Source organism: Nansenia antarctica, assembly GCF_963989245.1.
Source record: "Nansenia antarctica genome assembly, chromosome: 1".
Taxonomy (NCBI): domain Eukaryota; kingdom Metazoa; phylum Chordata; class Actinopteri; order Argentiniformes; family Microstomatidae; genus Nansenia; species Nansenia antarctica.
The window spans coordinates 114,339,503-114,361,575 of NC_137674.1; the positions used below are offsets into that span (position 1 = coordinate 114,339,503).

A 22,073-nucleotide genomic window follows, 5' to 3' on the forward strand; every position below is an offset into this window, starting at 1 on the left:
AAACCGCTGTATTTTAGTACTCTGAATAACTAAATGCACTTTGTATGTAGTACATACATACACAAATACATAATTATAAAAAGAATATGCAAGAAAAAGCTGCAGCTATATGACTAACTGCTATTTCTGTGGTTGTAAAAGACAATGGCTCACACCTACCTGCACTACATCCCTGCTCATCCTGACCCTGACTGTGAGAGGGCCGCGTGGGGCCGCAGGCAGAGCGGTCCTGACCCTTACTGTGAGAGGGCCGCGTGGGGCCGGAGGTAGAGAGGTCCTGACCCTTACTGTGAGAGGGCCGCGTGGGGCCGCAGGTAGAGAGGTCCTGACCCTTACTGTGAGAGGGCCGCGTGGGGCCGCAGGCAGAGCGGTCCTGAGGGTAGCTACCCAGGCCTAGCAGGGAGATGAGAGGACCTACTTTACTTCTAACATTGTCCTCTTAGTAACAAAGCCTACGTTACTTCTAACATTGTCCTCTTAGTAACAAAGCCTACGTTACTTCTAACATTGTCCTCTTAGTAACAAAGCCTACGTTACTTCTAACATTGTCCTCTTAGTAACAAAGCCTACTTTACTTCTAACATTGTCCTCTTAGTAACAAACCGCCACACAGGCGTCTGATTAACACTTTCCCTCAGACTGTCTGAATGTCCTGCCAGATCACTCAAATCAAATTCATCTGGAATCAGAAGCACAGAGGGTCAGTGGGGATGCTAGATGCTACGTGCTAAATGCCCTTTGCTGCCTATGGTTACCATACTGAGATGAACGGATCAGGCAGCTGTGGCTTAGCTAATGGCTAACAGCATGATGGAGGCAAAGCACAAGCATGAAAAGCAAAGCACAAGCATGAAACACATGAACAACATGAGGTGATTATAACACTGTAGCTTTGATACAACACCGGGAGGTTTACTAACCCTGACCCTCACTTACTGAGACAAATGGACTTGTTCTAAGTCGCTTTGGATAAAAACATCAGCTAAATAACTTTAAAAAGAAGAATGAAAAAATAATAATAATAACTTGAAAACAGCTAGTGTATTTTTCTCTATTTCTCTGTTCTTTTTGTTTTTATTAGTTCAGGACATAGGGGAGAGAGGAAAGAGGACAGGGCTGTGAGGATGAGAGACTTCCCCTAAGCTGCATAAACAAACACAACATGAGGAGCTTTAAGACTGTTAGACCCTCCAGCCTTGTGTTAATGACCAGGCTGGCTTTGACCACAGAAAAACCTCTTGACTAGTAGCTAAGTTGTGTTCTTTTTTGCCTCATGACAGTGGTTGTGATGAAGGACTGATAGTACCAACTAGTTTCAATGGTGCTTCAGAGGAAGCAGGTCAAGGTGTGTAGAGGAGAAACGGCAGACAGGTCATTAATGATGCTTCAGAGGAAGCAGGTCAAGGTGGTGGTGGGGGGGGGGGGGCTTAGAGCTGGCACAATCTTTTGGGAACTGTCAGCCAAATTCCCCCAAAACCAAAAATGTGTGTGTGTATTTTCTACCTTGGTCTACCTGCAGCCCTGGGCGCGGGTTAGGTGTGTTCCACTCTTCTCAACAACCACACAGTGAGGCCGGATGATCTAATTCAAACCTGTTTGTTACCAATCCACATCCCAAACATCCCGCAGAAGCACCTGAAGACATCCTGGAAAGGGCAACACTGAAGAGTGGACAGGCGTGATCTCTCTGGTATCTCCATGGCAAGGTCGGGTAAGGGCATATGTACAGTATGCAAGCGGTTATGCATGTGATGCCAGTCAAGCTAAATGGCACCCAGAGCAAGCTCCTGCTTGTAGCAGTAATGAGCCGTGGCCCATAAGCCTTTTACACCAAGACTCAATATCCAACCTAACCCTAACCCAGGAGCAGGATGGATCCACCCAGGACCGGTTTCTCACACGCCTAGTTAAGCCTGATCCTAGACTAACAAAAACATCTTCAATGGGAAGACTTCTACATTGAAAGTGTGTCAGTGTGTAAGTAAGTGAGCCATGTTTATTTATATATATATATATATATATATATATATATATATATATATATATGTGTAGGTGTGATGTGTTTATTTATATATGTGTAGGTGTGATGTGTTTATTTATATATGTGTAGGTGTGATGTGTTTATTTATATAGCACATTTTACAAAGACAAAAACAACCGCCTAATGTGCTTAACAGAAACACCAGTAAAAGAGAAACGACAGATAAAAACACTAAAGACAAGGTGCTGCAATACAGAATACAAGTGCAGAAATAAAAGTACAAAAAGTGCAGTGTCGGGAGGCAGGCTCACCTCAGGTCAAAGGCCAGGGAGAAGAGGTACGTCGTCTTAGCTAGTTTTTTAAAAGCCTCGACGCTCTGGGCAGATCTGACGTGGAGGGTTAGGGTTAGGGTTAGGTTAGGCTGTTCCAGAGCCTAGGGTTTGCCTAGTGTGATTTAGTCCAGGACTAAAGGCTTCTTAAAACTCGTCTGTGAAACCGGCCCCAGATGTAGGCGATAACAGTAAGGGGGAGAGAGGGAGGGGGGGTGGGGCTTAAGACTGCATGTTGGGAGCTGCTGCTGCTGCCTCTTACCATACTGGCTGTAGGGGAAGTCAGGCTGTCCGGCGGGGGCCTTGCTCAGGTCCTGAGTGGGCGTGGTGGCGGGGGCGAACCCCAGCGGGCCCGTCCCCGGGGTGGAGGGCGGAGGCGGCACGCCCTGGGCCGCGTACTGATCACCCTGAGGCGCGCCGAAACTGTACCCTGAAACCACAGCCAGGAGAGAGGGGGGGCACCACAGCCAGGAAGAGAGGGGGGGGGGGGCACCACGGCCAGGGAGAGGGGGGCACCACGGCACATTATTACACATGTTGGGCGTTCAGCAGACGCCTTTTATCCAAACAGACTTCCAACTTCAACATGATGACTAAGGAAGTGAACCATCTGTCCACCAGTCCTAGCAGGAGAGAGTGATCTATGCTGGAGCCAGGGGCCATAGCCGTCACAAGGCTAGGAGGAGGAGGAGTCTATACATAGAGAGAGAGACCAGGGGCCATAGGCCGTCACAAGGCTGGGAGAAGGAGGAGTCTATACATAGAGAAGGTAGGGGCCATAGGCCGTCTAAAGGCTGGGAGAAGGAGGAGTCTATACATAGAGAGAGAGAGAGAGGTTTTCTTTAAATGTATATAGTAGAGAGTAGAGAAAGTGTCCAGGGGGTAGAGGGGATGTGGATGTCTCAGGAGGGACAGTTAAGAGACAGGCTGGGTTATCGTTTCATCTTAGCAGTAGACTACAAAGTAAATAAATTATAAGATTTGCATTTGACTCAGTAAGTGAATCATTTGACCATCGGTCATCGCAAGAAAAAGTAATCTATGCTCGAGCCAGGGGCCATTGGCAGTTACCAGAGATCTTTAGACAGTTAAGATGTAGAAGAGAGTTGTTAACTCCACGTATGAAAGACAACCTGTATAATAATAATAAAATAAAATGTATTTTCTCCCAAGAAGTGACAATAAGATATTACCCAATAGGCAGTAGGCACCTAAAACCTTCATTGTATAACCGTTTAAAAAACGAAACATTCTACAACATCTAAAGAAATAAAAATAAAGAAAAGAGAAGAGAGTAAAGAGGTCAGGAGTGACGCACACGGAGACAGAGGGTGCGTTCGTAAATACGCTCTGGAAATCTGCTCAGAACACTCAACATGTTGTTTTCAATCAGTTCATTTCCGAACGGTCAAGAGAGCACTCCGGTCGTCGTGTGTGCGTTCCGGCGCTCTCAGAGCGTATTTATGAACGCACCCAGAACCTCTTCCAACATCGCTGCCGTGACAACAGAGACTGACCGAACTGAGGTGGCGTGCTGTATCCCTGCTGGGCGTAGCCCTGCGGCGCCCCGAAGCCCCCCGCCGGGGCGGTGGTGACCAGGAACGCGTTGAAGGGGGAGGGGGGCTGGGCGGGGGCGCCCCGGCCCGCTGAGATGGGGGGGCCGTACCCACCTGGCCGGGGGGGACAGAGGAGACGTATAGGCTGTCAGACACATTGTGCTGAGTCTAGTGATGTTTTTTAGGTCATGGACATTAGAGGAGATGTAGGAGATCTGCTATCTGTGGTTCAGATCCACACTGAACTTGAACGCAACTTGAATGTGGTAGATTTTCTGCTGTAAATAATGTATGAAAATAAGTTCTACCGTTAAAGCAAGCGCGTACCACTAGTTCAACATAGCAAGCACGTCGCTTTCTGCCAAGCTAGTGGAGTTGTGTTCAAGGGATCACATGTTTGTTTCCTTAGCTTAGAAGCATCTTATGGACAAGGATAGACTGCAGTTCATGCTATGGTTCTGGAGTCCTAGCCACTGATATCAACTACTATCAAGTTTAGTTATTTAAAGTTGTTGTTTGTTTTTAACCACAACCAATAAAGCCATTCCTTGATTTTACATTTGTTAACTGTAATTAACTGTAACGCTTAAATCATCTCAAAATAACAAGTCATAAAGCAACACACTTCCTCTCAAAGTTACTGTCAAGAGGGTTTCAGAGTCCAAAACATGCTAAATCTGTGGAGATTGAAGTCTAGCGGTTTATCGTTAGCAGTTAGACCATGCTAGCAGTTAGCAACAGCGACGAGATAAAACAGAACCAAAACTGCTTGGATTGCAGTCTGGCTGCCCTCATCCTGTTTTCAAAGTACGAAAAAAAAAAAGCTGATTTTAATTTAGGTGAACGACCACTTTCTACATGATGTAAGATGGACCAGCAGCAGAGGGAGGTAATACGCATTCCAAGGCCGCTGTCTGTCTCAAGTAGTCAATTATCATTGACCTCCTCCCCATCAGCTGACAGCACCGTGGACCTCGCTGACCCCACCTTATTGGTCTTACTGGGTGTAGAATACAAAGTGCAAAGACAACATCTATGACACAATACTTCCTTGATAAGCTATCACAGCTTTCACAGGATCCAAGATGGATGGCATCGTATCCAAACTCAATAATTTGCCAGTTACAGTTTTATTACATGAGCTACTAAATTACACACAGAGACAGACACAGACAGAGACAGAGACACACAGACACAGACAGACAGACACAGACAGAGACACAGACAGACAGACAGACACAGACACACACACACACACACACACACACACACACACACACAGACTGACACAGACACAGAGACACACAGACAGAATTAGAGACACACACACACACACACACACACACACACACACACACACACAGAGATATGTCGGAACAATACATGGGTTAACAACCTACCTATGGGCTGACCCGTGGACACCCAGACTCCTGAAAAGACAAACAGACAGATGGATTTATCTACACATTTATCTATCCAAGGTGATAAGATAAACATTCATCTACAAGGTGATAAGTACAATACTTGGTAACTATATCAGGTTGACCAGTTGTCCTGACCCTGACACACAACGTTAATATAAGACAGAGGGGCTGGCACATTTTAACCTTGTTCACAGCGGGTGGTGCATTCGTAAATACGCTCTGGAAATCTGATCAGCAATCATGGAACAAATGACTTGGCTATGACGTTGAACCCAGCGTGCGCTCCGGCGGCTCTCAGAGCGTATTTACGAACGCACACAGTGACGCATTCCTGCTTGGTGTAACACAGTGTCAGGTGTAACACAGTGTCAGATGTAACACAGTGTCAGATGTAACACAGTGTCAGATGTAACACAGTGTCAGATGTAACACAGTGTCAGATGTAACACAGTGTCAGATGTAACAGTGTCAGATGTAACAGAGTCAGATGTAACACAGTGTCAGATGTAACAGTGTCAGATGTAACACAGTGTCAGATGTAACAGTGTCAGATGTAACACAGTGTCAGATGTAACACAGTGTCAGATGTAACACAGTGTCAGATGTAACACAGTGTCAGATGTAACACAGTGTAAGATGTAACACAGTGTCAGATGTAACACAGTGTAAGATGTAACACAGTGTCAGATGTAACACAGTGTCAGATGTAACACAGTGTCAGATGTAACAGTGTCAGATGTAACAGTGTCAGATGTAACACAGTGTCAGATGTAACACAGTGTCAGATGTAACACAGTGTCAGATGTAACACAGTGTCAGATGTAATACAGTGTCAGATGTAACAGTGTCAGATGTAACACAGTGTCAGATGTAACACAGTGTCAGATGTAACAGTGTCAGATGTAACACAGTGTCAGATGTAACACAGTGTCAGATGTAACACAGTGTCAGATGTAACAGTGTCAGATGTAACACAGTGTCAGATGTAACAGTGTCAGATGTAACAGTGTCAGGTGTAACACAGTGTCAGATGTAACACAGTGTCAGATGTAACAGTGTCAGATGTAACAGTGTCAGATGTAACACAGTGTAAGATGTAACACAGTGTCAGATGTAACACAGTGTCAGATGTAACACAGTGTCAGGTGTAACAGTGTCAGATGTAACAGTGTCAGATGTAACAGTGTCAGATGTAACACAGTGTCAGATGTAACACAGTGTCAGATGTAACACAGTGTCAGATGTAACACAGTGTCAGATGTAACACAGTGTCAGATGTAACACAGTGTCAGATGTAACACAGTGTCAGATGTAACACAGTGTCAGATGTAACACAGTGTCAGATGTAACACAGTGTCAGGTGTAACACAGTGTCAGATGTAACACAGTGTCAGATGTAACACAGTGTCAGATGTAACACAGTGTCAGATGTAACACAGTGTCAGATGTAACAGTGTCAGATGTAACACAGTGTCAGGTGTAACAGTGTCAGATGTAACAGTGTCAGATGTAACAGTGTCAGATGTAACACAGTGTCAGGTGTAACACAGTGTCAGATGTAACACAGTGTCAGATGTAACAGTGTCAGATGTAACACAGTGTCAGATGTAACACAGTGTCAGATGTAACAGTGTCAGATGTAACAGTGTCAGATGTAACAGTGTCAGGTGTAACACAGTGTCAGATGTAACAGTGTCAGATGTAACACAGTGTCAGGTGTAACACAGTGTCAGGTGTAACACAGTGTCAGATGTAACAGTGTCAGATGTAACACAGTGTCAGATGTAACACAGTGTCAGATGTAACAGTGTCAGATGTAACAGTGTCAGATGTAACACAGTGTCAGATGTAACACAGTGTCAGATGTAACAGTGTCAGATGTAACAGTGTCAGATGTAACACAGTGTCAGATGTAACACAGTGTCAGATGTAACAGTGTCAGATGTAACACAGTGTCAGATGTAACACAGTGTCAGATGTAACACAGTGTCAGATGTAACAGTGTCAGATGTAACACAGTGTCAGATGTAACACAGTGTCAGATGTAACACAGTGTCAGATGTAACACAGTGTCAGATGTAACACAGTGTCAGATGTAACACAGTGTCAGATGTAACAGTGTCAGATGTAACAGTGTCAGATGTAACACAGTGTCAGATGTAACAGTGTCAGATGTAACAGTGTCAGATGTAACACAGTGTCAGATGTAACAGTGTCAGATGTAACAGTGTCAGATGTAACACAGTGTCAGATGTAACACAGTGTCAGATGTAACACAGTGTCAGATGTAACACAGTGTCAGATGTAACAGTGTCAGATGTAACAGTGTCAGATGTAACACAGTGTCAGATGTAACACAGTGTCAGATGTAACACAGTGTCAGGTGTAACACAGTGTCAGGTGTAACACAGTGTCAGATGTAACACAGTGTCAGATGTAACACAGTGTCAGATGTAACACAGTGTCAGATGTAACACAGTGTCAGATGTAACACAGTGTCAGATGTAACACAGTGTCAGATGTAACACAGTGTCAGATGTAACAGTGTCAGATGTAACAGTGTCAGATGTAACACAGTGTCAGATGTAACAGTGTCAGATGTAACAGTGTCAGATGTAACACAGTGTCAGATGTAACAGTGTCAGATGTAACAGTGTCAGATGTAACACAGTGTCAGATGTAACAGTGTCAGGTGTAACACAGTGTCAGAGTTGTGTCTCTCTGGGGCTCCTCTCACCCTGGGGCCCGTAGCTCTGCTGCCAGCCTTGCACCGGCTGTGCTGCCCAGCCATTGGCTGCACTGAGGATGGATCTGGGTCCCCATTGGTTGGGTCCGAGCTGGCCAGGAGCCTTACTGTCCCGGGGCTCCGCCTTCTTCACTTCCATCTGGACAAAGGACAAGGAAGGGGCCATTTGCAAGACCAGTATCTGATCCCAGAACTCCCTCCCTGCCAGTCAACTGGTACTAATATTGTTGTTTCAGTTTATCTTATCTGGGCCAATGTAAGGTTGCTATACGTAGAGAAATACTTATCTGTATTTGGGTTGTTTAACAATATGTTTCTCAGGTACTTCATTTCACAATAAGATAGTTTTATTTTTTTTGCTGAATAATTTAGAATAGAAAGCGTAAAAGGCACTGACTTACAGCTCAGTGTCTCCCCCTACAGGCAGTACAGCTCACTGACTTAAACAGATTCATAAAAGGTCTACCTGAGAAACATAACATTTATATTTCCTTGCATTTGAGCCCTTTAATTTATTTTTTTAAATAAAAAAAACATCTAATGGAAGACTTACCTTTCCCCGGCTAACGCTTAAAGAATCTCATTTTTATTTAACTTCTGCGAGGATTTCAGAGGGAAATGGATGTAGAAAGAAATTTGTATCTTAGATCTAACAGAGTAAAAAGATAAACATGCAGACAATAAAAAACTGACAGTCATAAGTCAACTTAGAAATGAATCTTCATACCGTGTCAAATAATGGAGAAATTAAATACTTCTCAAATTGTTCGATACCCGTCGAATTTGCTTATCTTTAAAACAGAAACAACGCTCGTCTGCATTATGGACTTTGTATTGGACGTTTTTGGGATGAGGTAAAACAGCTCTAAAACAACTCTAGAACAGCTAGCTACAGCTATTCCTCCAACCATAGCCATAGCCATCCTTATGGCCTCAGCCGCTACCCGCCGACATAACCCTGGCCTCCCTGTACCCAGAACAGCGACACCAGCCGCTAACCAGAGCAACAAAATGGGTTGAAACGAGACGGGAGTACGACCGAAATAGATGACGGTTTGAGTTAATGGGGTCACCTTGGAGAGGGAAACTAACGCTCCAGCGTTCCCCCTTTGCTTTAAGGTAGTGACACTTTCTCCGCCTCCCCTCTTCCTTCTCTGTCGACCTAATTACCAGCACATGTTCCTGCGAGTGGTCGGCCGCCAGCGCAGCTACCTAGGCCTCTCCCCCGGGCCTCCCGGCTGGGAGTGATGGATGCCACGGCTCCCATGCTTCTTCCCCAACAGCAGAACTGGGATTTGCTCCACAGTTTGATGTGCTCCAGTTTCTAAATTTATAACTTATATCCCCCTGCCTCCCTCAAGTCCCAGCGCAAGGTAATGTCAACTCAAGAACAATGGCTCCGATCTTACTGGAAACCAGGACAAAGTCAAGGAGAGCTGGGAAGGAGGACAGAGCAGCGCAGATCTGAGGCATCGTTTAATGAGGTCAGGAAGAGTTAAACTTAAACAAGTTATACAGATGCCGCTGCCTGGGACAGCTGCCATAATACTGCTGGGTAATGTAGTCTCAACTGAGGAGATGAAACACAGGTTTGAAGGCCCTGTCCAATTAAACAGAATACTTTCAGCTAGAGATATAGGATGTCTCAATGGTAATTTGGCTAATAGTTTTCTTATACCGACAAATCATTAATATCTGGACTGGATTTGGGTTGTGAGACGCTCGCTGCTGCTTTACTGAGGGTTCAGGGACCTAATTAGCTTTAAACTTTCCCCGGGGAGGAGGAGGCGACGAACACACTGGTGCTAGGAGCTCAAACTGTCCTTAGAAGAGGGTGTCCATAGTTAGGTCCCCAGCCAGCCCTATATAATAAAGACCCACCCAGTTTTGGTTCTCAGAACTGATCACTGACACAGTATGGAGATTCTACTGAGGTCACTTAGTTGAGGTTTGGCAGGGAGATCAAATAGCTCAGAAGGTAAGTGACCTGCCAACAAAATAATAACCCAAAAAAATAACTGGAACAAGACCAATCCTTTAGGTGATTTTTTTCTTTTCAGTAAAATTCAGACTGAGAGCGTTACAGGCTAAGACTCTTGTCTCCCATGGTAGGCTTCATTACAGACCACTCCCACGGACCTCCAAAGCCAGAGCAGTATTGTGTCTGAAGCAAGATATGAAATACGGGAACATATAACAACCTAAAGGAGAGGTCAAAATAAACCAAGCCTTGGGCGACTAGAGAAGTTGTACATCATATTTCAGAGGGGTGACCAAGTCTTTTTTTGTTACTGCTATTTTATTTATTTATATAGAACAATAGGTACATGGTCTTATATTATATAGAACAATAGGTACATGGTCAATTGCAATGAGAAGTTGTGGGTTCCAAAAATGTTAGTTCCTTGACCATTGAGGATAACATGTGGATGATGGTCCATGATGGTCCAAATCTATGAGAACCTTTACTGTCAGCTATGTCATTAATATACATCATTAAAATGATTATTTTTTAAAAGAGAAGGCCTTTATGAAAGAGACACCAAACTCATTGGTGGCCCCTGGAAATAGAAGCTGCAGCTCTGAAGGCGACAGCCCCAACAACACTTCCCATCGCCCAAGCCTCCGTTTCATCTTGAGGGGTAAAATAAAACTACAACTACACACTTTTTTGCCCATGATGTCGTGAAAATGCATGTTGACAGCCTGGTCCACTGATTGTTCGGCCTCGAAAGTAATAAATCCAAAACCTAGCCAACGACCAAGAGTGAATCAAGGTAGCAGAGGTGTTGCCGTGACAACACAAGATGAAGAACAGTATTGGGGTATCAGCAGAGCCGGGGCTCCTGGGGTTCGGATGAGGTCGCTGACTTGCAGCACAACACAAGCGGAAGGGCGGTAGGTAGGTAGGTAGGTGGGTAGGTAGGTAGGTAGGGAGGTAGGTAGGTGGGTAGGTGGGTAGGTAGGTAGGTGGGTAGGTAGGTGGGTAGGTAGGTAGGTGGGTAGGTAGGTGGGTAGGTAGGTGGGTAGGTAGGTAGGTAGGTAGGTAGGTAGGTGGGTAGGTAGGTAGGTAGGTAGGTAGGTAGGTAGGTGGGTAGGTAGCTATGTGGGTGGGTAGGTAGGTAGGTAGGTAGGTAGGTAGGTAGGTAGGTAGGTAGGTAGGTGGGTAGGTGGGTAGGTAGGTAGGTAGGTGGGTAGGTGGGTAGGTAGAAAGGTGGGTAGGTGGGTAGGTAGAAAGGTGGGTAGGTGGGTAGGTAGGTAGGTGGGTAGGTGGGTGGGTAGGTAGGTAGGTAGGTAGGTGGGTGGGTGGGTAGGGGGCAGAGAGAAGACCTTAAACCAATTCTCTCCATGCTTAAAACAATTAGAGGGTTTAATTTGTTTTTTAACTAAAGCAAAACTGATCAACATGTATATGCATGTGATGTTATAATAATTTAAAAATAAAGGGGGTTGAAAATGTTGAAGATATTCTGTTAATGTCCAGAGTCAGTAGATTTGTTCATTGACAGGCAAGCTGGACTAAACTCACACCAGTCAGTTATGTATTTATTATGGATGTGTTCTTGTCAATTTAACGCCAATTGGAGCAGCAGCAACGTTACTTGATGCGGTTTCATCCAAACCCCACTGGGACCTGCCCCTTGGTAGCAGCAGCCGTTGTTAATGCAGAACAGAAAATGGAGAAAAACAGAAACTGTACAATGTCTAAAGCTTTCTCCAAGCTTTCCCAAAGAGTTTTTTTTTTTAATGTTTTGAGTCAGCCAGGATAAGCCTAAGATGTTAAATTACAATATTGCTTACGACAGCAACACAAAGATATAGGCCATTTTGTTTTCTAAGTGTTTTAAGTAACAACCAATGATGCTCAGAGTCTGCATGGGAAGTGAACAAAGTTGGAGAAGAACTCATTTGTGTTCATCTACGATAAACACTTACTGCTTAACCTGAGTCTACGATAAACACTTACTGCTTAACCTAACTGTATAACGTCACTTACTGTGCAACCTAACTCTATATAACCTAACTCTATATAACCTAACTCTACCATAAACAGAAACACTAAGATGTGAGAGACTCAGGAAGTAATCCATTGAGTCTCCAGCCTACAGACAGATGTTGCGTGATGTTGTATCTAGACACACGTGTGACTACGCAGCACCAACAGTGGTCCTCTGTGGTCCAGCTGGTAGAGCATGGTGCTAACAACGCTTAGGTTGTGAGTTTGATTCCTGCTGGGACCATGTATACTGAAAAATCTATGCACTCACTGTAATGTAAGTCACCTTGGATAAAAGCGTCAGCTAAATGGTGCATGTTACATTATATTAACGAAGGAAAGCTGGGCCTCTGCCACGGTAGGTAGATATGAATCTGGATCTCAGAAAGACATTTGATTTGGTAAAACTACATTGGCAAAAAAACTATCTAGGATGACAAAAAGAAACTTTTCATGGCTCTGAGGTTATGCAGCAGCCCACTGCAGTGAACCAGTTCCACAGAACTGGGTTGAGCAGAACTGGGTTGAGCAGAACTGGGTTGAGAGAACATCTCTACTTGGGGAGCTAACCTGGTTCCAAACAGACGTCCTCTGAGACCAAAAGAGATTTTGAAAACTCTGATATTATGTCGGGCATTCCCCAGCCACCTGATCTGCTACTATAAATACCATCTTTCGGTGACCTGTCCTTATTCAAAACTCAAACTTAGTTTAAGCATTTGCAAACATGTTAAAGACTGACATTTATCGGTCACAATCAAGTTGAACATTTGCTGCAGAAATGTAAGCTGCACTTCAAGATAAGCTTTCCAACTACAGGGTCAAGAAACTCAAGTTCCTTCGCTTACCTCAATTCATAAGCATGATTAATCTAAACTTTGTACACCCCAATTCAACAGCCTGAGCACTTTGAGACTTTAGACCTGGCCTGTACCTTTGTGATGCCTCTCAGTACACACTAACCTAAAGGAGAAAAGACAAATCTTAAGAGACACCGTTAATCACATTCAATCCATTCACAAGGGAACAGAAAAAGGAAAATAGAAAGGGCTTACTTACAAAAATACTTAACTTTCTACATTATGGGAAAACACTTAATATGCCATTTAAAAAAGAAAGATATCAGATATATCTAAATCAAAAGTAAAAATAAAACTTAGTTCAAAACTGAATGTTAGATGTATTTTTAGTAAGAGAAAAGTATCCATTGCTATCCTTGATTATGTATAGGTCATGATAGTTATTTGTGTAAATTCAAATGACAAACTATTCTGCATCTCTTCCCAAAGAGACCAATGGTACTGGAGGAGACAGACAGTAATACTGGAGAGGAGACAGTAATGCTGGGGGCCGTTTGGCCGCAGCATCATGGTTGTGGAGGACGAGTGTAGAAGAAACAGCCCTGAGCAGAGTGAAGCACCTCATCCTGGCAGACCAGCGCTGTCATCTCAAATGTCAACATAGGCAACACCTGAAGCTGTGGCCCAGACTGCCACCTCATCTAGAGTAATGGGGAGACATATCTACCTAACGATAATGACATATCTACCTAACGATAATGACATGTACATGTTTTCATTCCAACAACTGCAAAATTAGAAATGTTCCAATTTGTTTGATTGGATGTTGAAAGGTGGGGGGGGAGGGTTGTGACATGATCTAGCCTGTTGTATTCAAGCAACCTGGATAAAAGAAATGTGCAGAAATACCACATTCCACTAGGCTAGTAAAACACGCTGTGTTTGTTGTATAGCCCATTCATAAATGTTGACTTAGCTAAACACTGTCAAATGTGTTTACTTGTTAAATACGTGTCGATGATTCCATGTCAGCCATTGTAACATCTGAAACTATTTCAGGTCAACAATCTACAATACTTGAGAAGCAGCAAGTTCCTTTTACTTGAAGGGAGCCTAAACGCAGCAGCGGCTGATTCTGTCACACAATGCCATGAGAAGACGCCACAATGTTTGAGATTCATGCCAATGTTGTCTCTCCGCTTCTCACCATGCAGGTCTGGCCGAATGGGGGAGGCTTCCAGAGGTTAAAGAAGAGAGTGCCATCCATTGCAGAGCAAACGAATGAATGATGAAGGAGATGTTGTCTGTAGTCGGGCAGAGGTTGAATGGAGCCCTTTCCTCTTTGGGTCAGAATAGTTTGTCATGAGATTTAAGATGGGAAGTATGTAAGAGAGATATGTAATCATGTTTTACCTCGCGGCCGCTGCTTCTCTGCATCGTAGATCATCACCACCTCTGTGACCTTGGAGTGAACAAAGCGTGACACATTTAGCGTTTAGGTGAAAAATGGCTTCTGGTTTGTATTACAAACATATCTCAGCTTGAACAATTCTGCACCCTCTCTGATGTCTTTTAACACTAGAGTATAAACCCATCACACAGGGGGAGAGGAAAAGAAAAGGTGTAACACAACACTGTCTTAGCAGGACTCACCACTCCAAACCTATTGAAGTAGTCCCGTAGCTCAGGCTCGCCACAGTTATGGGGGATCCCTCCGACAAATATCTTCTTTGACTTATTGCTGTCAGATTTGCTACCCTTCTGAAAAAACACAGAAATATATTCTTTCAGAGCCAGATAAGAGGAGCACAATGAAGAAGAGGCATTAATGATGATCTGGTCTGACAAGGGAAGAGAAGAGAGGGCATGGCTCCCTGCCCTGGGGTCCAACTCTGAACATGACATGTCAATGCAAACACTCCTCAAGACTCAATTACCCATATTACTGGAGAGAGTTCTGCCGTCACAGCGCCCTTCCTTCGTACAGAAGAACTTGAGTCAACAATAACTTATAATAATATAATATTATCATAATCATATTTTCATCATCAAGATTAATCTGCAAGATCCATAATAGCAACAATAGGCCTTACTGTCACAGATGTGATTCATATAACAGATAACAGGGCTTGACATTAAGCTTTTTCAGGTACTTGTCCTTCGGACAAGTGAACTTATCTTTTACTTGTCCTAGAGCTCAAGTTACTTGTCCAAATCCAAAGATTTAGAAAAAGCAATAATATGAATAATAATATATTATACTCTCACCGGCCACTTCATTAGGTACACCTTTTCAACTGCTTGTTAACGCAAATATCTAATCAGCCAATCATGTGGCAGCAACGCAATGCATTTAGGCATGTAGACATGGTCAAGACGATCTGCTGAAGTTCAAACCAGCATCAGAATGGGAAATAAAGGTGATTTAAGTGACTTTGAACCTGGCATGGTTGTTGGTGCCAGACGGGCTGTTGTGTGATATTATAGTGTCAATATGGACCAAAATCTCTGAGGAATGTTTCCAGCACCTTGTTGAATCTATGCCACGAAGAATTAAGGCAGTTCTGAAGGCAAAAGAGGGGGTCCAACCCCAAGGTGTGCCTAATGAAGTGGCCAGTGAGTGTATGTGTATGCAAATAACACATTTGACTACTATTGATTTGATAATGATGTATCCTTAATTTTCAAATGTATTCAATATTTTGTAATTATTTAAAAACGTAACCCCTAACCCTAACCCTTTTAGATTAAGATTGGCCACAAAAGGGATGAATGAATATCTAGGAATATTTACAAAAAATGTTTGTAACTATAGTCTCTCCCCAATGGAAGCAATCTTATTTGCTAGCTTTTGGATAGTAGCCTATCCTATATTCAAATTGAGAAATCTATAATTAGTTTCATTCTGAAGTTCGTATTGCGATGTGCTGGTCTTAAAACTTCAAACCTAAAATATACGATCGCATCGAACTACATGAAAATAAGCGGCATTGAGAAGAAGCGAATACGCGTTCACGTGAATGGCACTAGTGACAGGAGACCCACAACACTATGGCTGCGTTCGTAAATTCGCTCTGGAATCTGATCAGCACTCATGGAATGCCTTTTGTCCAATCACGTCTTTATGACGTTGAACGCAGTGTGCGCTCTGAGCGAATTTACGAACTATGACGCGATAACTAACTACGAAGAGACTGAAATAGCGAGAATGAGGCGCGGCATCGCTTTGCTTGCTATTTTTTTTTACTATTCAGATCGGAAGGAGGAATTCATGTTTGCAGATATTAATACATATTGATTTCTTTTTTTGTTTTGACTTGTCCATCGGACAACTGCAGGAGGAAGTCCACTTGTCCGAACATAAAATGTACTTGTCCCGGACAAGCGGACAAGCCTTAATGTCGAGCCCTGCAGATAATATAATAGATAACATCCAAGAGTATCAGAGGAAGAAAAACTACACTTCTACTCTGATAGAGATGAAACTACACTACTACTCTAGTAGAGATGAAACTACACTTCTTCTCTGGTAGGGTTAGGGGGATGAGAGGAGCTGGCTCGGTGCTCCAGTTCTAGAGGACAGGCGCAGCCTTCCTTACCCAGCCAGTTCTAGAGGACAGACGCAGCCTTCCTTAGATCTAGGGGACAGGCGCAGCCTTCCTTACCCAGACAGTTCTAGGGGACAGACGCAGCCTTCCTTACCCAGCCATCCTTAGATCGAGTTTTTTCAGGTTGCATTCCTCTGGGGGTGCATGGCTTGGGGTCGATCTGTCAACAAAGAAAATCACCTTCACATCGTCCCTCCAACAAAACCTGCTGGATTAGCCCACTCATAGCTCACTCATAGCTCACTCATAGCTCATAGCTCACTCATAGCTCTCTCATAGCTCACTCATAGCTCACTCATAGCTCTCTCATAGCTCTCTCATAGCTCATAGCTCACTCATAGCTCACTCATAGCTCACTCACAGCTCACTCATAGCTCACTCATAGCTCTCTCATAGCTCTCTCATAGCTCATAGCTCACAGCTCACTCATAGCTCACTCATAGCTCTCTCATAGCTCACTCATAGCTCATAGCTCACTCATAGCTCACTCATAGCTCTCTCATAGCTCACTCATAGCTCTCTCATAGCTCACTCATAGCTCACTCATAGCTCTCTCATAGCTCACTCATAGCTCATAGCTCTCTCATAGCTCTCTCATAGCTCTCTCATAGCTCACTCATAGCTCACTCATAGCTCACTCATAGCTCTCTCATAGCTCTCTCATAGCTCTCTCATAGCTCTCTCATAGCTCACTCATAGCTCACTCATAGCTCACTCATAGCTCACTCATAGCTCTCTCATAGCTCTCTCATAGCTCTCTCATAGCTCACTCATAACTCACTCATAACTCACTCATAACTCACTCACAGCTCACTCGATAAGACCAAATAAAAAGCATAAGCAAGGAGATGCCCTTCATTTATCAAAATGTGTTTCGTATTTTTGGCTAAACTCAATTATATCGACGTATGTCGCAGCATAGAGCAAATTATACAGAACTAGTTGTTTTAATAACCAAGCAGGTCAACTCAAGACCACCATGTCAGGTTATGTTCTAATGGTCGTTAAGGTGGTCATGTGACAGAGTATAAACCAGCCTTCAGTTAGACTAGTAATCACACCTCTAAACAGGCAGTTAAACTAGTAATAATCACACCTCTAAACAGGCAGTTAAACTAGTAATAATCACACCTCTAAACAGGCAGTTAGACTAGTAATCACACCTCTAAACAGGCAGTTAGACTACCGTAGTAATCACACCTCTAAACAGACAGTTAAACTAGGTATCACACCTCTAAACAGGCAGTTAGACTAGGTATCACACCTCTAAACAGGCAGTTAGACTAGTAATCACACCTCTAAACAGGCAGTTAGACAATCAGCCTGCTTTGATAAAAGTACATGAGAACAGTAATGTCATGTACATGAAAACAGTAGCTACTGTCTGAAAGGGGGTGAGGGGGGGGGTATGTGCAAATATAGGTTCATCTACCTTCTGTTTATCACTATCTATTAGGGACTGATAGAACATACCACCATGTTACCATGCAACGACTCATCTTCATAATGTTACACTGTAGGTATTTGGAATAGCCATATATCTAACCGTGCATATTTAGGTTAGTTGTTAGGGGGGTACTACATACTCACAATTCTGCCATCCAATGATTAATGTTCATAATATTACACTGCACACACACACACACACACACACACACACACACACACACACACACACACACTGCAGTTACCAAGCTTTGTTCAGACAAGTTAGTCTCATTGTTCAAAAAAGGCTCATCAGGAAGAGCCATCTATCTAACCTTGGTGTTTAAGCTGCAAGGTGCATCCTCACATTGCTGCCATCCAACCATTCATCTTCATAACACCACACACACACACACACACACACACACACACACACACACACACACACACTGTAGTTACCCAAGCTTTGTTCGGCCAAGTTAGGCTTTATACAAAAGGCATCATTTGTAGGAGCCATCTATCTATCTAACCTTGGTATTTATGCTGCAGGCTGCGTACTACATACTACATACTACATACTACACACTACATACTACACACTACACACTACATACTACACACTACATACTACACACTACATACTACATACTACACACTACATACTACATACTACATACTACATACTACATACTACACACTACATACTACATACTACATACTACATACTACATACTACATACTACATACTACATACTACATACTACACACTACATACTACACACTACATACTACATACTACATACTACATACTACACACTACATACTACATACTACATACTACATACTACACACTACATACTACACACTACACACTACATACTACATACTACATACTACACACTACATACTACATACTACATACTACATACTACACACTACATACTACACACTACATACTACACACTACATACTACATACTACATACTACATACTACACACTACACACTACATACTACATACTACATACTACACACTACATACTACACACTACATACTACACACTACATACTACATACTACACACTACATACTACATACTACATACTACATACTACATACTACATACTACATACTACATACTACATACTACACACTACATACTACACACTACATACTACATACTACATACTACATACTACACACTACATACTACATACTACATACTACATACTACACACTACATACTACACACTACATACTACACACTACATACTACATACTACATACTACATACTACATACTACATACTACATACTACATACTACACACTACATACTACACACTACATACTACACACTACATACTACATACTACACACTACATACTACATACTACATACTACATACTACATACTACACACTACATACTACATACTACATACTACATACTACATACTACATACTACATACTACATACTCACATTTCTGCCATCCAGGTTATGAGGTTTGGTCTCCAGCACAGTCCGAACACAGTTGGGATCTTTGAATTTGACAAACCCGAAGCCCCGCGACTGATTAGTGGTTTTGTCCTTCATGATGACACAGTCGACCACTTCCCCATACTGAGAGAAATAGTTTCTCAAAGTCTCTGATAGAAGAAAGAAAAAGACATTGAGATAAGTGGAATGACCTTTTAGGATCAGTAGTAGTGTTTCTAACATTAAAATAAAGCTTTAATGGGCATTTGTCTTTTCACACAAAATAAGGCATTAACTGTCCCAATGACGACATTGCAAAATAAGCATTACACAATAATGTCATGTTCATACATGTCGTTAGAGGATGGGCATACAGGTTTCAACAAATGAAGTGAGTCCTTTCACCGGGAATTCTTTTAATTGCTTTTCTTGTCATTGAAACCCCAGAGGCGCTGCCAGGGAAGCAAGCACAGTGAAAATACTGAACTGTACTGTACTGTACTGTACTGGGTCTACTGACCTTAACTTAGATAATGCTGTCAGACTGAGTGTGATGGCAAAGACACACTGCCTGATCAAGCATGATCCAGAGAGAGACTCTGAACGCCCGTGGCTAGAGAGGAACCCCTAACTCTGCCTGAGTGTGACAACACACCACCTTTACAATCATATCTGGGGTCAATTTGTGCGTCAAATTAATTTGCTTTGAAGCAAAGGCTTTTGAAATGTACGGCGTAGGTGTGAATGTCTTAATGTTCTTTGTTGCACGCTCGTTCAAGTAAACAGGCAGACCTTCTCTAGCATTTGAGATAGACAATTAAATGCCAAACCTGTCCATGTGGGTGTAATGATATCAACTGCATCAACAAGTCCATTCTGTAGGCAGCTAACTCACCCTGTGTGGTACTCCAGTCCAAGCCTCCCACAAACAGTTTTCTACCAAAAACAAAGTGGAAGAGAGAGACAGTCCTTTCATTAACACATGACTTAAACACAGCTATGTCAGAGTGACAGCATAACCTATCACCACTGTTATTATTATTATTATTATTATTATTATTTATTGTTATTTATTTATATCCTTCGTCCTGGGATGCACCACTTGGGATTTTGTGGGGTGGGGGGGGTTGTGACATGTTCGTGTTATGTGGGGGGAAAACAAACAAACTGAAAAGTATTATTTTTGTATATCTGTAACATCTCAATAAAAAGAAAGTAATTTAAAAAAAATAATAATAATAATAAATAATTAATAACGTCATTAATAACTAACTTCATTAATAACGTCATTAATAACGTCATTAATAACGTCATTAATAACTAACTTCATGAATAACGTCATTAATAACTAACGTCATTAATAACTTCATTAATAACGTCATTAATAACTAACTTCATTAATAACGTCATTAATAACTAGCCCTGAAAGCAGAAATCTAGGGGAAATAATGTCAAGCAGACCTTCAAGTGTACAGCTACTGTAACAGTTACTATGTAACTATTGTACAATTTGTTTTTAAAATGAGTTTGACAAAAAATACATGCTTGTGTGTCTGTATACTGTATATGCATGTACATAGACACAAAAATACTGTATGTGGGCGCACACACACACACACACACACACACACACACTCACATTACTCTGTTATTACAACATCAATCTAGGCTGCGTTCGTAAATTCGCTCTGAGAGCGCCGGAGCGCACACTGGGTTCAACGTCATAAAGGGACTAAGTAATTCGATTGGACAGGAGGCATTCCATGAGTGCTGATCAGACTTCCAGAGCGTATTTACGAACGCAGCCAGACCCCCATCCTCTCCCTGCAGCGAGCCGCCGATGCCCGCTAAACGTCCTGCCGCTGTTAGTCCTCTACCAAGTTCACCCATATACCATATACATATACTATTATATATATAACATATATATACATATATACATTAATATATTATATTATATACCATATACACAGAGAACACAGTTATATGCCGTTAGTCCTCTACCAAGTTCACACGCTGTCTCAGCCAACTGCAGCAGTCAGCTAGCTACCCTAACCCTAACAAAGTTACCTAGCCTAACTAGTATTATATGTCATATTAACCAGTATTAAAACAGAGCATTCCTGTCAGAAGTATTAAAACCAGAGCATTTCTGTCAGAAGTGAGCAGATTAAACACCGTTGGTCTCGTGTCTCAGCAGCCATCCTGGTCCTCCACGGTGTCTCTCTGTTAGCCTCGGCTGCTAGGCTAGCTCCTCCAGTCAGAAGTCTACCGTATAACAGCCAGGGTTAGCACAGACCGGAGAGGAGAGGACCTGTTAGCCTCGGCTGCTAGGCTAGCTCCTCCAGTCAGAAGTCTACCGTATAACAGCCTCAGATAGCCTCGCGAGCTAGCAGCTCTGACTGACCATCACATCACATCACATTCACATTCATTCTTTCTTCTTTTTTTGGGCGACGGCAAAACCACCAACATACATATATATATATATATATATATATAACATATATAGCTATAGCTTAATTACTGTTAAATAAAAGATGTTATAATATCTTCTTACCCAACTTCATCTCCGGTCAAGTTGCTGTTCATGTCTGAGGAGGAGAGGAGAGTCTGTGTGTGTGAGGCTCGCGCTGCTACTGACAGAGAAGGTCACGTGAGGAGGCTCTGTACTGCTCGCGCTGCTACTGACAGAGAAGGTCACGTGAGGAGGCTCTGTGCTGCTCGCGCT

General features: G+C 42.8%; 1 protein-coding gene across 1 annotated transcript in view; it reads right to left on the reverse strand.

Moving 5' to 3' along the window:
• Positions 1–21,934, reverse strand: part of dazap1 (DAZ associated protein 1) — a gene marked incomplete at its 5' end in the record, with an annotated part of 29,044 nt that extends 7,110 nt beyond the window's left edge. The window contains 11 exons of the mRNA XM_080539319.1: positions 2,573–2,740; positions 3,828–3,980; positions 5,267–5,296; positions 8,028–8,175; positions 10,704–10,786; positions 14,247–14,295; positions 14,487–14,594; positions 16,536–16,601; positions 19,346–19,512; positions 20,238–20,278; positions 21,903–21,934. Coding sequence (XP_080395445.1) covers positions 2,573–2,740; positions 3,828–3,980; positions 5,267–5,296; positions 8,028–8,175; positions 10,704–10,786; positions 14,247–14,295; positions 14,487–14,594; positions 16,536–16,601; positions 19,346–19,512; positions 20,238–20,278; positions 21,903–21,934 — 1,045 coding nt within the window. The remainder of the gene's footprint in view (positions 1–2,572; positions 2,741–3,827; positions 3,981–5,266; positions 5,297–8,027; positions 8,176–10,703; positions 10,787–14,246; positions 14,296–14,486; positions 14,595–16,535; positions 16,602–19,345; positions 19,513–20,237; positions 20,279–21,902) is intronic.
• Between the last annotated feature and the right edge of the window lie 139 nt (positions 21,935–22,073).